The sequence below is a fragment of the Corvus hawaiiensis genome, chromosome 17, assembly GCF_020740725.1.
Source record: "Corvus hawaiiensis isolate bCorHaw1 chromosome 17, bCorHaw1.pri.cur, whole genome shotgun sequence".
In the NCBI taxonomy this organism is placed as follows: Eukaryota; Metazoa; Chordata; class Aves; order Passeriformes; family Corvidae; genus Corvus; species Corvus hawaiiensis.
The window spans coordinates 7,798,624-7,814,795 of NC_063229.1; the positions used below are offsets into that span (position 1 = coordinate 7,798,624).

The window sequence follows — 16,172 nt, forward strand, 5'->3', positions numbered from 1 at the left end:
TCATGTTGAGTTGCACTTCAATGCAGTAAATTACTTAGGAGCAATAGATTCTTTATTTGCTGGCATGTTTATAAACTCACAGCCCACACTCATGCTGTTGAGACAAATAAATGCTGAGGGTAAAATACAGCTTGAGACTTTACAAGCAGGGTGGGATGTTGCAAGGTACAAGGTAATGCAGGCTGAAGCTTCAAGAGAGCTCTCTGATTTCTTACAAGGAACTAAGGTTTTTATTCAGACCCTGAATATCCAAAGGAAGTGATGAGTTATTTCTTTAAATTCCTTTCTGCTAGTGATTTATTCCTAGCACATGAAGCTGCCTGTCCTCTCAACCAGCATCTCCTTAGCAAGCTGAGTGCTGACCTTCTGCCTCCACTTCCACCTAAAAGTCTCTCAGTTCCTCCTAAGTGTCAGAACACATGCGGGGGAAGGAGCAGGAACTCATTCCTCATCTACAGAGTTTAACGCTCTGGTGCATTTGTTGGAGATCTCGTGGTTCCAGGAGAATTTATCTGCCCATTACTTCTCAAAAAATAGCGAAGGGTCATGCAGTACTTGGCAGCTAAGAGTAGAAACAGGAGAAGAGATTCAATTTTAATTGTATCTCACGTATGTTGAACAAATATTTCAGAACTATCAATTAGCTTTTGGCCTGAGGCTGAATTTAATTAAGAGTATAGTGCTTTTAGGGTGTCTGTGTCTGGGGGGAGAAGCACAAAGGGGAAGAGTGAAGATAGAAAATGTGATGATGAGGTGGAAAACATCCTGCTGGAGATGCTTCAGAATTAAGCTGCTCCTTGTGTTCGCAGACATCAAGGCCATCTGTCAAACTGCACATCCCATGCCTGAGAAATGCCTTGGGTCGGGCTGCAGGTGGGTTTCCAAGCTCCAACAGTAAATCCTCTTCCCACATGCAGCTCTCTGCACTCACAGCTTCAGGGTGAAGGGCTGGAGGATGCAGGGCAGCCCATCCCCAGAAAGGTGCTGCCTGTGCTCAAGGCCCCACGGAGGCACCAGGAGTCACCCAGGGATCCCCTTCCCCCTCCTCCACCTTACCCTGATCCTTACTGCTCTGTTTGTCTGCTGATGCTTTTATCAATGGCTTGCTCTGAGCTGCTAAGCAAAATCCTGTTCTAAGAGGAAAAAGAAGTCTGTACTACAAAAAAAGATGGTTACAAGCAAATCTTCACATGTTATCAAAAACACCTCCATTTTCTTCAAGAAGTAAATCCCAAATCTCTGTGCAGAGCTTTTTTAACAACAATATATATGAACTCTGTTCCTAAACTCACGATATACACAAAACAGTGCAAAAATAGCATGAATCCTTACATTCCAAATCCATTATGTTTAAAATAATTGCAAAAAGCCAATATTCTCTTCCCTCATAGCTATTTTTGGGGCAACAGAGATGGTTGAATAACATGCAATATAATAATCATACATGCACAACCTCCCTAAATACAACAAAATAGGTCCTGGACAGTTCCAACACATTGAGGGGACTTGAGGTCTTGTCCTGACTCACCCAGAAAAGTGATTTCCTGTAGATGCAGAATGGTTAATTAACATCTTGTGCTCATAAAAATATCACACACATATTTTCCCGAGTGGATGCAAAATTCTGAGCTCTTTTAACATTATGGTTTGGTGAAAGCCAGTGTTGACTAGTGAGGCTGCACTGGCTGTTCAAGTAATACTTCACAGTCACTTGAGGTTTATGGGTGGCAGACACTTGTTTTATTTGGCAATAGCCCTAGGTTTTGGCTCATGTGTAATCTTCTTGATTTTACTCATAGTCCAGATAGTCTCTTGCGAGTCTGGGGCAAGTGTCCTTGGACGGGTTTCCTGGGTGCTGCAGGGTATGAATATCTACTTTGCTTACAAGATGACAGCAGCAATAAATATGTGTGTCACTAATCACAAAACACTTAATGGACTTCACAAGTTATTCCCAGGAAATAAGAGAATTTCTTCACCTGCCGTTGAAATGCAACTGTAGCTGGGGCAGAGAGCAGCACTGCTTTATGGTACATGGCTACACCACCCTGGGGATTACAGGACAAGAGTACAGTTTCCAGCTGAAGCAACCAGAGGGATCTGGACAGGAAAGATAAAGTTATCCAAAAGAAACTCAGACCACAATGCTGGAAGTACTTCTGTTACATTAGGAAACACTCACTTACTAGTTCTTTCATTATTAGTTTGTTCATTGTAGCAAATCCAACTAGTCTGGACCTTGGGTTCCTGTGCTACCAGCAATGTTTCCAGAGACATGGCATGAGGTTCGTGACACCCAAATTTGGTTACTCCTGATGTAGGAGTCTCCCCCGAGAGTCCCTTTACAGCCAATGGCCTCACATCTTGGAGGTATTTATCTCCTCTGTAGGGATGTGCATTCCTTGCAGGAATGTGTTGAGATGAGAGGAGACACGTGGAAGTGCCTAATTGTCCCCACTAATTTCAAAAGGACTCCAGAGGAGCAGCTTCCATGGGGTGTCTGTGTTACAGGCATGTCAGTTTAGGTGGGAGAGACTCACTCTAAAAAGAGGTATAATTTTTTCTTGAATGCCCTTCTGTTCCTGGGATTCCTTTCAATGCTTTGGCCTAGCTCAGCACTTGCATGTAACACAAAACAGGGTTGCACTGCTATATTTAACAATGGATGCTTTAGAGATGCTAAATATTGATATGTGCCTAATGCTTCACCAAACAAGAATAAATTAGCGTTAAGGACAAGCAAATTAATTGGCCTATAACGGTATGTTTTGTTAAATGCCCTGAAGAAGTATTGAATGATGCTCGCTGCAATGCCAAAGCAATTCCTCTTGGCACTCTCCCAGCACAGTGGGTACGCTGCATAGCTCCCACTGCCTGCATTGTTTCAGGCTCACAGGATTTGTTTGTTCTTCTTTGCAGGTGCAGGGAGCCTGCTCAGATCCTCCTGTTTGGTGAGGTTGTGGTCAGAGCTGTCATGGGAACAGTCCTTCACAGCGCTGTAGTACACCGGGGTGGTGGACGGGGCAGGGTGCTCAGCACTCTTCTCCTGGCACTTGTATAACTTCCTAAAGGCGGCCCTGAACTTCTGTGACATGAGGCTGTAGATGATGGGGTTGATGGCACTGTTCAGGTAGATGCACAGGCGGCAGAAGAGGAGGAACCAGGTGTTCAGGTACGGAGGGTCCACGAAGGAGTTCACCACCACCAGCGTGCGGTAAGGCAGCCACAGCACGGCAAAGAGGGCCACCACGACAGCCAGCATCTTGGTCACCTTGATGGTGGGGAGATGCAAAAAGAGAAATAGCCAGATGGTGCTAAATCTCCAGCAGAATTTCCCACCTGGAGAAGTGGTACAGACAGCTAGCTTCTCTCTCTAAGCATTTAAAAGAAACACCCAAGCTATTTCAGCTATTTCTTGCTGAAACCATTTTAATCAGGAAATCATTTTGCATAAATAAAACCTGAAATTTTAGGTTTTCATCTATTACTGAAGACCCTTTAAAACTCTTTAGAAAAAGTATTCACCATCCTGGAAATGGGCTGGGATAACCATGGGAATTTCTGTACCAGAAAGCAAATTTGAAAATTGTACATAAAAGTAAATGAATAGGGAAAATACTTGTCTAAAGGTGGAGACCTCGGTCTTAGGGTTGTCATGGGATATACCTCATCTCCTTCTCTAGGGTTTCCTGGTTTCCTACACCACCTATATTGTTCCAGGGAATAGGCTCCTGGTACAGAGCAACCCTGGGAGCAGAGGAGACTGTCAGGAATCCTATACTACTTGTGCCGATATAGGGGTTACTTAGCTACTGGCCATGGGTTACTTTAATTTTTGGCACACTAGGGAGGTACTACATAAACATATTGGGAACAAAAAGAAGCTGAGAACTCAGTGCCCTCAACTCAACATAAGCTTGTTCAGGAAATTGGGGTTTTGCACTGAAACACCAGCCATCCTAATAATTTCAACAGCAATTTCTGGTAAGTGGCAATCCTCCTCCAACAAATACTAATAAAATACACATGTCCCCAAGGAGGAAAGTATGACTAAACACTGATGCCACATGCATATCTAGGCAGTGGTGTTTCAAAAGTCAGAAGGGGAGTTGTGCTATAATCCAGTTCTTAATATGGACATAAGCACTGAGATCACATTTAGTGTCTCTCAGCTTTTCTTGGAGTGCTTTTTTACTTCATCAAAAGAAACTATGCCTTCCTTCAATGCCGTGAGTAGAAACCGGGGGTCATTGGTAGTGGCAACAAAAGTTTCCCTGGGACTATTACCAAGCTGAGGCCAAAATAGAAGGAGTTTGCTGTGTGTGGTTTAATGGAAATGTGAGGACACTTCCAAAAATAAGATCTTGCAGTGCTACAGTGAGTGCTGGGTGAAGCTTGTTTGCTGCCACAGTTTGTTGCCTTTTGGGAAAGATATGAGAGAATGTACAAGTGGTGTCTCACAAAGCTGTGTCCAGCCTCTGTCCCTGTCCGGGAAGCCACAGATGCTTTTCCCCAGCCAGTATCCTCCCTCCTTGTTCCTGCACCATCATCCTGAGTTGTACATCCTTTTTTGAGGAATCCCACTCCCTCTAGTGGTCCCTCTCTGGGAGATGAAATACGGACTTGGAGGTGTTTGTAGAAGTGGTAAGTACAACAAAGCTCACACCTTGTGTTGTCCTGCTCTGGACTTAGGTGCCTTTAGAAGCACCGGTGAGAAAACAGCAGCATCTTCACACCCCAAAAGCAGTGCAGTTCTGGGGCTGTGTAGGAGCACAGCCACAGAAGAACTCCCCCATCCATCCAGGCAAGGGAGAAAAATGGGCACCTATGAGATAGCCCCTTTAGAACCTTCCCAGGGAACTCTGGGCATGGGGTCTGGAAGAGCCAGTTCCCCTATAAAGAGAGGAAAGGGAAGGAATGCTGATGTCAGTGCTGTACTCTGGTCAGAGAGACCTCCAAAGCTACACACAGCCACCAACTGGAAGCCCTGGAAAACTGCTTTACACTTTAAAAACTTAGTGCCATCTTTATTCCTTATGATGCCAGCACTGTGATGTCAGGCTGTTCACGGGAAGTCTTTGCATGCCAAGATATTTTGGGAGGTAATGACAATCTCGAGTAAACTCCTGATGTAACAGTAAAGAGAGCACAAGATGTTTCCAGGAGCTGGAATGCCCATCATCCTGCCCCAACAGCCACTTGTCCTAATGATGCTGGAGCACCCTGTGCCACTCCACAGCACAGCACTGCAGGGGGAGAGGCACAGCCCCCCCAGCCCCTCCAGCAGCTGCCCTAGAAGGAGAGATCCACGGACCAGTAGAGAGCTCTCGCTGCCGAACACCCTGCCCAAGGCTCTGGCAGCAGCCAGTGGCCATGGGAGAGCAGGCAAATGGTTTGGAAGAAACCCGCACTTGCTTTAAACCTTTCAGTGCTAGAGAAAAAGGGAGGAAAAGCTGAACTGGAAAGATTTAGAAATTAATGAAGAAATACACGTTCTCTGCGCTGTTTGCTTCCCCTCTGTGACCCTGACTCATCTCTCCTGGGGAATGGACGTTCCTGTGCAAGACAGGCAATAAGATACTGAGCTGGAAACAGGAGGACTTTAGGGCAGGCTGAAGTCTACTTTGGGCTATCTGGAAATCACAACAGAATTAGTGATGTCAAGCACTCAAGCCAAACTCCCGGGTTCAGCCCTTTCCTTAAAATAGCATGTGCCTATTCAGAATGGGACTGTCCCGTGTCTAGATACTGACCTATCCAAAGAGATGGGACACGAGGCCGTGGTTGTCCATGTGAACAGAGGAGGACGAGCAATGAGGACAGAAGGAGGTGGGAGGAGAAGGACTGGGGAGACAGCAGGCAGCTGAGGGGCACAGGAATCACCGAAATGCAAACACACCACTGTGACACCGAGGTGACTCCCCCAGCTGCAGGGACTGGGGGGCTGCAGCCAGGGCTGTGCTCCGGGGGAAGACAGCTTTTCCTTCTCTCTGCTCCCTTAAATCTGAGTTCACCTGCACGGGACACTGTCTGAGAAGTGAGCATAACGTGAGCCAGCCCTGTCCTCCTCGGGGAGGCAATCAGTAGTTAATTAGCCAGCAAAGTACCTGCGCTCCTGCCTCTCCCCGGCTGCAGCCCTGTCCTGCTCTACCAAGCCCGACCAAAGCAGGGAGAGCCCATCTGTGCTGCCGGATCCCAGCTGGGCTTGAGGGGTTTCTTTGCAGCAAACCAACACTCCCCACTTCCTCCACAAAGGGAAGGAAAGTATTGTGGCACCTCGCCCCCTGCCAGAATGCCCCTCAAAGCCCTGAGCCCCTGGCAGTGCTGCCTGCAGCCCGGCGTGCCCAGCACAGGGGAGCCCCTACCTGCTTGCGGGAGCTCAGAGCGCCCCTGCTGCCCCGGCAGGAGAGCTTGAGGGAGCTGCCCTGGTGTATGGAGCCCAGGAAGGAATGCTGCGGGGTGCCGGGCAGCGGGCTCACGAAGAGGATGCGGGCAATGAGGCCGTAGAGGACAGTTGCCAGCCCCAGTGGGATGACGTAAAAGACAGCAAAATCCAAGAAGTAAATGGGCATGTAAAGGCTTCTGGAGACCCGGTAGCCACAGATGACCTGCGCCCCATCCGAAAAGGTGACCTGGGTCGTGTCCACCAGGAAGAACCACATGAGGCAATAGAGGGAGGTGAAGAGCCACAGCGAGGCGATGATGCGCTTGGCGCGGGACACGGTGCACAGGAGCTGTGCCTTGATGGCGTGGCAGATGGCGATGTACCGCTCCACCGTGAAGGCGGCGATGGACCAGGCGGAGATGTTGATGCCCAGGTACTGCAAATAGGTGATGCAGAGGCAGCCGGCGTAGCCGTACACCCAAGAAGCCACCACTTCGGAGATGTTGGGCAGCCCGGCCGCCAGCAGCACGATGAGGTCGGCCACGGCCAGGCTCACCAGGTAGCAGTTGGTGGGGGTCACCATGTGCTTGGTGCGTAGCACCACCAGCACCACCATGGCGTTGCCCGCGATGCCCACGCCGCAGATGAGCAGCACCAGCAGGATGGTGACCACCTGCAGCTCCAGGGGCTGCCGGGGCATCCTGCCCAGGCTCTGGTTGCCGCTGCCCAGCGCGGCTCCCGGGCTGGCCGAGCCGTTCTCCATCGTGCCCGCAGCCAGCGGCGGAGCCCCGCGCACCCTTCGGCAGCAGCGGGGAGCCGGGGCTGCCCCCGAGCCCCCTCCCCGCCTTCCCGCCCACCCCGGCTCCTCCCTCCCCTTTTTTTCCACGATTCGCCCCAAGTCTTGCAGCCGCCCGGCTCCTTGCATCCCTCTCCCCTGCAAACTCTCCTCCTGGAGGGAGAGGGAGCGGCCAGGATCCCCCCAGTCCCCGGGACCCTCCAGGAGCTCCTGTGAACCACCCGGGACTGCCTAGAACCCCCAGGCCCCCGGGGCCCTCCAGGACTTCCCTTAGCCGCCTCGGGAACCCCCAGGACTCCCCCAGGACAGCCCACAGGGCTCCCTCGATCCCCGGGACCCCGCATCGCCCCTCGCCGGCATCCCCCGCCTGCGTCCGCTGGGTCCTAGCGCACCGCTGAGCCGGACGGGGAGGAGGAGGAAGAGGAGGAGGAAGGAGACCAGGCAGGGGATGGGGGCTGCAGGTGAGAGACCCCGGGGTGGGAGGCGCAGAGGCTGAAAGTACCCCAGCAGTGAGTGGGTCCGCTCTGGGACCCCCGACTGTGGGTACCCAGTGTCCCCAGCCGAGCCGCAGGCTTCACTGCTCCCCCGGGGCAAGGAGAGATAGCTGAGGATGAGGAGTCCTTTATTCCTCATGCTCAGGAGGATGGGAGCAGTGCGATGCCAGTGAGATCCACAGCCTTTCCTGTTTCCCTTGCGCTGGAGCAGAGGAATGCCTTCCCTGAACATGGGGTAGTGACCACCTCGTGCTGTCTCCCCTGTAGCCATCCCTGTCCCAAACAAGCACAGGGTCACTCCTTAGGGAGAAGTTTCACCCGGTCCTGGACTGGGAGAGCCCAAATCTTTCCAGCAATGAGGCTGGGGTATCTGGTATCTCCCTGATGGTCAGGTTGGGAGATCCGGTGTCTCCCTGGTGGTCAGCAGTAGCCACAATTTGTTGCCAGCTCCATGCTTGCTCCTCATGTCTCTGCAATCTGTCAGAAAACGCATTTTCAAATTGAAAGAGCAATTGTGCTAAGGGCCCCCTAACCGTGGAGTGGAGGAAAGGACAAGGTGAGAGCTCTCTTTTTTATTAGATCAGATTTCAATTCAGAGCAGAGGTGTCCTGTTAATCCCAGACACTGAGGTTCATATCCAAAATGTGAAGGATCATTCTGATGCTGGGTAATTCAAGTCCAGCGTTTCACAGGCAAATATCTAAGCCTGGGCTTCACAAACCTGGGTGGATAAAATGCCTTTTTCCTCAGCCCAAGAAGCAGCACTCTGTCCCCAGGCTTTGACTTGCTGTGGCAAATAGTATTTTCCTCTTTGCTCTGGGAAACCTGAAGATGTCCTTCGGCAGATGACAATCCATGCAGTTTTTCACTACTTCCCATGACATTTCATTCACCTTTGGGTCAGTTTTAAAGGATAATTATTCTCTTCTTCTCTTTCCATTTGGTTTCCTTAGGGGTCCCCTGGCAGCCTTTATGAGGTCCTCTGTATTCTGCTCAGCCTCACACCCCTGCCCTCTATGGCCCCAGGTTTGGGAGGCATGGCAGCTCCTGTCCCTTACTGCACTTTTGGGAGAAGGGCTGGGAGTGTGGGCATGGGTGTTTGCTCACATAATCCAAGGGGTTGTGTATTTTGGTGCTCTGGAATGACTCTGACACAGACACAGTTCCAGCACTTCATCCCGCTGCTGCTGTCTCACAGTGATGGTGGGAGTCCTCAGGATATGGACTGTGTCATGGAACCGTGTGTGGGAGAGGAGAAGGGACAAACCTGGCACAAATGTCCTGAGAGGAAAGCTGGGGTTCCTTTTCTTCCTCAAACCCATTCCAGGAATTGGCTTTGTGGGATCAGGAAACAAAACCAAAACAAACTCCTGCAGACACTGGAAAAAGCTTTTGTTTTGGTTCAAACCTGGAACATTGTGCAGGATAATTGCAGGTAATTATTTCCTTGCCTGCTTTGCTCTGTGGTGCTGACGATCCAGCAGTTATTAGTGCAGACAACAACAGTGTTAAATCACCCTGCTGAAGCAGCTCCTCCTGCCAGTCCCCGAGCTGGTCTGTGTCCGTCACCAGCCTGGGGCTGGGCTGGGGGGGAATGTGTGTCTGCCCAACGCACTCACTGGGGGATTTTGTTGTCAAAATTGTGAGGTTTGCTGTGATGACTAGTTAATATTCCCTTTACAGACTCCTTCAGTAACTGTGATGTTCAGGATGTGACTGAGGTGTGTATTTAAGAGGCTACACAGCTTGACATTTACATAAAATATTTTCTTCCAGCTTGACTTAAATCTAAATGTTTAGATGACCAAAGACATTGATTTTTTAAACTAACATTCCATGTTTTGTTCTTTTTACACACTTCAGCATTTCCTTCTCTGCTGGTGTCACCTGGCACTGCCATCCCCTGTGAATACCTGCCACCACCCACTGCCTGAAACATGAGGAACGAGAGGTCTTCATTTTCCTGAGGTCCCCAAATGGGAATGGCCATGTCCCTGGTTGCTGGCAGGGCTGTTTTTGGAAAGGGGTGTCTGTGCAGCCCCGTGGCCAGGTGAGCAGCACTGTGCCTGGGCTGGGTGCCCAGGCTGTTCAACACTGCCTTCAGATGTCCTTCTTGCAGCTCATCCCTCTCAGCCCCACTGGGCACCTCCCTTAGTCCTATGAGCAGAGAAGAACTCTGAGGCTTCTCATATTTAATAAACAATGCTAAAAGAAAGTGATCCTCTTACCTAAAACTGTGAAAAACTCCTTTCCATTCCCTGGGGCTTCATAGCCTACATATATTAAACCCATAAAACTTCTGCTGTTAGAGCTGGGGCACAGAGGCTGCCAGTGAATGTGGAGAAGTGAAATTACAGAAACCACAAGTGGTTCTGAGAGACTGGTTACAGGGTTTAGGGCCCTAGGCAATGGCCCAATTATGAATTGCAAGTGATGGTGGGGAAGTGATTCCCACTTCTGCACTCCTGCAGCTCAGCAGGGACCAGGCAGGAAGGTGCTCGTGGCTCTGCTAAGCAGTCTGAGGGCTGACAAGTGCCAGTAGACACAAGGTATGAGTGAGTCTGACAGAAGCAGCAGTTACTGCTCAATCAGAAAGACAGAGAGAAGTTCTGTCAAAATCACCTTCACGTGTTTTAGAGTCACAGCCAAGAAGTAAATTGCTTTGGGGCTTTCTGGGTTAATGCCCTCAGAGATCAAGCAAAAAATGCAGCTATCAACTAATTAAACAGATGCAAAATCGACCTGGGTTTGTGCTTCATGAACACAAAAATGTAAAAAAAGCCCTGGTGGATTTCTACTGATTTCTGTGAACAGCCCCAGAGGGACCAGCTCATGGACCTGGGTTGCATCACATCTGTGCCAAAGATGTGGAAAGGAGCAGCATTAAGGAAAACCTTGAACACTGAAGGAATGGAAAACAATTAAGAGGAAGGCAGTGATGTAGATTTCTGTGGGTGAAACCGTTTCAGGGTTGAAGACAAGAATATCTCCAGGCTCTTCCCTCGGGGAACAGGACAGGCAGCATTTCCCATGGGGCAGTACTGGGGTGTCTGAGGGAGCTGGTGGTGCCAGGCTTAAGGAGCTCCAACCTCTTATTGTAACATCGAGCCCGGGGCAACGCTGTCACAGGGAAATGGTGCTTCCCCATGCTCATATGAGGACAAGAATGGTTTGTTAATTCCAGGTTCAGGAGCACAGGCAGCTGTGTGGTTCCTCTCAGGATCCTCTCTTCCTTGTCTCGCTGGCAGGGTTTCCTCCTGGTTTTTGGGTACCTTCCATTCTGGTTTGTATTATTTCTTTTAAAGATCTGTTGCTATTAAATCTCTGATGCACAGTGTCTTGAAAAATGCCTTCAGGACACAAAGGACCTGGTGATTTTTCTTCAGCTAATAACTGTAATTTGAGCTTTTAAAGAAAGTGAAGTGAGGCCACTTTCATAAACAGGAAAATTATTCCTTCTCCCTTCCTCAGCTTCCTTGCTGTGTTCACAACCTGAGACCTCAAGGAAAAAGCCTCTCACCGCCCCAAAATTATCAAACAGGTGAAAACAGATATTGCAAATGAGCTGCTTGGCCAGGGCCAACCATTCACGAGCCTCTCATTTCACAGTATAGTTTATTTGTGAACTGTTCCTACTAACATTTTAATGGGTACATCCTTCAGACTCTGCTCCAGGTAGCTCCTGGAAGGGTTAAGCAGCCTGAACAGTAAAAAAAAAAAATCATAATAATCTGCAGCAACATGCATTGGGCTGATTTGAAAAGTGAATGAACCAAACCACTGGGGATTTATCCAGCTCTGCAGAGAATACCAGCAGGGGAAAGGATGCTCTGTGCAGGTCTTGGGCTGCTCTCACTCTTAGCTGCAGGCATTTGGTTTGAGTGAGGCCAGGTGTGCATGGGACGCAGTGTATTTTACAGAGCCTGTGAAAACATTGTCATCCTGAGTGCCAGCGGATTCCCCCACCCAGCAGTGCTGCTCTGGGCTGGCTGTGGCAGCCTGGAAGTGCCATGGGAGAATGGGCCCAAAGTGTTCCTTCCCAAAGTCCCTTCCCCTCCCACTGAACCCAACGTCCATGGATGGCATCACCTGTGCACCCCATGGCCCCTGCAGGGCTTGGGCATTGGCCACAGCATCGGGTCAGGGTTCACAGCTCTTGCTGTGAACTAATAAACACTGCCACCTGCTCCAGTGTGCCAAATCCTCCAGGAATTCTGCCTGGATGAGTAAAAGGACAGAGAAGCAGGTGGAATCATTGGCTTTCAGGGCAGCACAAAAAAATGGAAGCACTGGGGGTGTCAGTCTTTCCTGACTCTTGTAGTCTGTAAGAGGAAGCTGTGGTTTGGGCAACCAAAGCTGAGCCTTTGCCAGAACCAGCAAGGCTTGGAGCTGTGCTGTGAAAAATGACACATCTTCTGATGTGCCTTTTGGGCACCATCTGTGACACATCCTACCTAAATCACCCATCCCAGTGCTCATCTCGAGGACAGCATGAAGGGTAGGATGTGCCCTGGAGGCGGGACAGAGATAGGCAGTTCCCAGAACAGTAATCAGGGTGGGTGCAGTGCTGGAGGGGCATCCCGGGGGGATAATAGCCATGGTAATGCTAAGGGGAAATAAAAGCTCTTCATGCAATATTATGAAAGAATAAAACTCTGGCAGAACAATTAGACTGTAATTACGGGTTATTTCATATTCTGTGACATCTAAATGTCAACAGCATAACTCTGTAACAATAAGCACTTGGTACAACACACACTGCACACCTGATGAGCACAGCCCTGGGAGAGCACAGCAGCCCCCAGCTCTGCTCCTGCTCCGCTTCCATGAAGGAAGAGCCATGACATGCATCAGGGAGGAAACATGAGCCCACCCTCACTTGCTATCCAGGTCTGGGGCTCATACCATGACTGGATGTCACACCAAGCAGGTGTGACAAAATGGGGTGACAAAATGCTCCAAGTCCTTAGTCAGCACTGATGCAAACACCCAGGAAACACTGGAAATGGTGTCTGTAAAGTTCTTCATCACTGAACTCCATCACTGCACCCTACACAGCTGTCTAGGGCATAAAAGGACAGAAAAATGCCTGACTAAAGCTGACCTCTCTGCTCCTGCTGCCACAGATCTTCCCCCCAAATATATGTCTCTGATCCCTCTGCCTTCATTTCTCAGAGCTGCTCTGGTTAGTCCGAAAGAACAGATGGTGAAATTGCAGCAGCTCTTGCTGCTCAGGAGCCTCCACCCAATTTGTGGTTTTAAATATTTCTTCAGTCTTTCCTGTGTGCACTGCTCATTGCAGTGTCCAGACAGAGGGCAAATCTCTCCCTGCTCTTAGAGGAATTTGTTCTAGTGCCAGAAAAAGCTCCTTCCTCCCATCAGCCCTGTCAAGAGCACCATACCTCTCACAGAGTCCAGGACCACACATGCATCACCAGCTGCTCCTGAGAGAACAAAACTCACATGGTTTTAGGCATCTATTTTTAGGAAAGGTCTAGATGGGACCAAAGTTCGTCCCTCCCTCCCTCCCTCCCTCCCTCACTGTGGTCGTGAACCTGGCATTGTTGATGCCTGGCAGTGCAGACCAGGAAGCATTGGGCACATGGAACAATTTCTTGCCTCTCCTGGTAAAAGGTGATTCATCCCATCCCAGCCACAGCCTCGGCTTGACTTGCTGCTTCCTATAATTCAGAGAGTTCCCACTTTATTGTCTGAACAGCACAATTCCTAATGCAAGAGAGGAAGTTTTCAGCCTTTCAACTTGGCTGTTTCAGTTTCTCTACCTATTTAAAGGGAAAACCTCCCATCCAAGCTATGGATCACCCCTGATTAGTCAGACTGCTGGCCTTTCTATTTTAAATGTCTTGGGAAATAAATCCCCAGAACTGAACTCTCTCCCTTCTCAGATATGAAAGCATCTCTCCAGCTGCTTCCAGGTAGGATGAGGAATTACAGAATGTTCTACTGGAATAGCATCTAGGTAAGATATATGTGAAATCCTGGTACTTTTTCGTGTTAAGTTTGTGTGTTGAAAACATCTCTTCTGGCAATTTAATATTTTTCTCATCAGCAAAGAAATACAGAACTGCTTCTGCCTCAGTCCTTGGGAAGGGCTCTGAAGGGATGGAGATGAACAGACTCCATTTTCTCAGCATCTCCTCAGCGTACCAATGTTATCCTGGGAGCCCCTGGAGTTGCTTGCTGAAGTCACACATCTCAGGGCTTCTCTGAGTACCTGGAGTGAGAATCAGTGATGTGCTCAGAGTTCAGGAAATCAGGGGACCAAGAAATGTGCCAGGATGATTGGCTTCTGTACCCACATTCCAGCTTTTAGCAGCCTTTTGGGATAACCAGTGTTGCTTCTACCTCATTTCCACCGTTTGTGTTGCAGGCTGAAGGCCTGTTACAACTAATCTGGAAATTTTCTACTGCAAAATGTGAGGCATTGAGTTCAGAGTGAAACCCTGACACAATCTACATTTGAAAGAGCCAGGACTTGGGAAAATCTCACTATGAATTATATGCACAATGCTATGAAGTAGCTTTTTTGCTTTTATTTATGTCCATTAATATTTCCTTTTCTAAAATTTGGTGCATGAAAGTGTCTCTTCCACATTGCAATTACAGCACAAATACTATAGATAGGATAAATGCAATTAAAAATGGAATTTGCAAATACTATAGATAGGATAAAAGCAGTAAAAATGGAGTTTGCTTAAAAATCAGGAAATACTTCTGCAGATAGGTTTTTGTTTGCTTTCCTGTCTGCTCTGGTAGATGCAGATTTGTGGCCATGAATGAGATCTTTCCCAGAGACAGTCTGAGCTGGATTATTTACACTTGCACCTCAGAATATTAAGGCCATTCATTCTTGCCTGTCAGCCAGCCATAAGCAGGAACTTAGCATATATTTTACCTAATATACCTGAGGCTGAGGAAATGGAGTCAGTTCACCTCCATCCCTTCACTAAAATACACCACAAAATTCCAAGGGAATCAGGGGCTTCAGGGCAGAACTTGTCCCGTGTGCGAATGTCTTTCTGTCCCCTGGGTTTATTGCACTGGTGGAGGAAAAAGCAACCCATGGGCCTTTCTCTCTTGTGATTAAATTTTTTCTCCAGATAAATAAGAAGCTTCAAACCTCAATAAGTGCAAACAAGAAACCCGGCCAGCAGACCTGTCGGGCCCACCCTGTGTGTCTTGCTCTGCACGTGGTGGCAACTCCTGGGAAAAATGGCAGCTGTGGATACAGATCCAGGGCAACATCTCCACTGGTGGCAGCTGAAGCAGATTTGAACGAGTGACAGGCCCCTGGCAGCAGGGTCACGGCATCAGGGGCTGGCATTGGCCACGATGAACAACAGCAAGGAAGTTTGGTGCCCATCACCAAATGCTCCCCAGCCCCCTTGGGGCACCTCGGCCCTGCCTCTGCCTCATTGCTCACAAACCTCCGACCCTGAACTTCCAATTTCACGAACAGCCAAAGCCAGAAGCCAGATGTGGTGACACACTTCCCTGCAGTCAGGGACAGCAAATGAGTGAATAAGCAGGAGCAGCACTGACCAGCAGGAATTTTCCCTGTGGAGGAGGCGGATGCTCAGGACCCGGGTGACAGTGACGGGACAAAGCCTTGTCCCCCATTTCCTCCAGCCTATGGGATGGGAGGGATGTGCTGAGTGAAAACAAAGGCAACAAGAGCCCCAGTGAGCAGGAGCGAGGGTGTGAGTATGGAGGGACTCTGAGGGATGAAAATCCCTCAGCAAATAACGAGACTTGTACATTGGTCCTACTTAATAAAAAATATGTGAATAAATTAACGTTTCCTGCTGGTTAATCTGTTCAGCATTTCTCTTTTGCACCATCAAGCAACCCCTGGGAAGGCAGCTCACCCCTCCAGTGGGCAATACAGTTCTATAATGGTAATGTTTTCTGTTTTGTCACACCTTTATCTGACTGAAGAACAACGCCTCTCAGGAGAGCAGAGCAATTTCCAGCAGCTCTGCCTCCTGCCAGTTCCCCTGGCAGTCTGGGGAAAGGATGACAGCCCAATTTGGCACCAGGGACAATATGGCTGATGTCAAAAAGATAAGTCTTCCTGAGGAAAAACTCCTTTTCAAGTTCTTGTTGGAAGACAACATGCTCCTCAGATGGTTTGTGTCTGAAGGGATTCTCTCTTCTCCTCCCAGCTATTTGAACTCACAGTTCCAGATAATTTTGGCTACTCAGTGGAAATCTTTTTGCTTTCACCCAAACAGTAGAGCACAGGGCATTTTCTACAGAAACACCATGACAAAGCCCTCAGTTGCTGTAGAGGCATAAAGGTGCTTGGATTAATCATCAGATTACATCAGCAGGGCATTAAGAAATCTGGGGAGATGAATTCACCAGGGTTTTGTCAGATAGATGCTTAAAAAATATAATCCAAACATACTTGTTTCAAGTACCTCAGAAGATGAGAAAATTCGGTGCATCTGGCAGCAGCTACCACTTAATTTCT

The 16,172-nt window shown here is 48.9% G+C and overlaps 1 protein-coding gene and 1 long non-coding RNA gene across 4 annotated transcripts; one reads left to right on the top strand and one right to left on the bottom strand.

Moving 5' to 3' along the window:
- Positions 1-5: 5 nt before the first annotated feature.
- On the bottom strand, positions 6-7,158 carry LOC125334933 (thyrotropin-releasing hormone receptor-like). Its single transcript, XM_048322172.1, has 2 exons — positions 6,366-7,158; positions 6-3,271 (listed from the first exon to the last, which is right to left on the bottom strand). The coding sequence occupies exons 1-2, from the start codon at positions 7,146-7,148 to the stop codon at positions 2,891-2,893; spliced, it is 1,164 nt and encodes a 387-aa protein (XP_048178129.1). The 5' UTR covers positions 7,149-7,158; the 3' UTR covers positions 6-2,890.
- Positions 6,897-15,482, top strand: LOC125334934. Of its 3 annotated transcripts, XR_007207284.1 has the most exons (3): positions 7,292-7,642; positions 9,539-9,725; positions 14,797-15,482. It is a non-coding gene; the product is annotated as an uncharacterized LOC125334934 (long non-coding RNA). The 3 variants fall into 3 exon arrangements; XR_007207283.1 differs by lacking the exons at positions 7,292-7,642; positions 14,797-15,482 and adding an exon at positions 6,897-6,944 and having other exon boundaries at positions 9,539-9,909; XR_007207282.1 differs by lacking the exon at positions 14,797-15,482 and having other exon boundaries at positions 9,539-9,909.
- The last annotated feature ends 690 nt before the right edge of the window (positions 15,483-16,172 follow it).

What these genes read in the sequence shown, in the direction of transcription:
- LOC125334933 (XM_048322172.1), bottom strand. Translation starts at nt 7,148, where the DNA reads ATGGAGAACGGCTCGGCCAGCCCGGGAGCCGCGCTGGGCAGCGGCAAC. An exon ending in CTCTGAGCTCCCGCAAGCAG is followed by an intron (nt 3,272 to 6,365) that starts GTAGGGGCTCCC and finishes CCCACCATCAAG; the next exon opens with GTGACCAAGATGCTGGCTGT.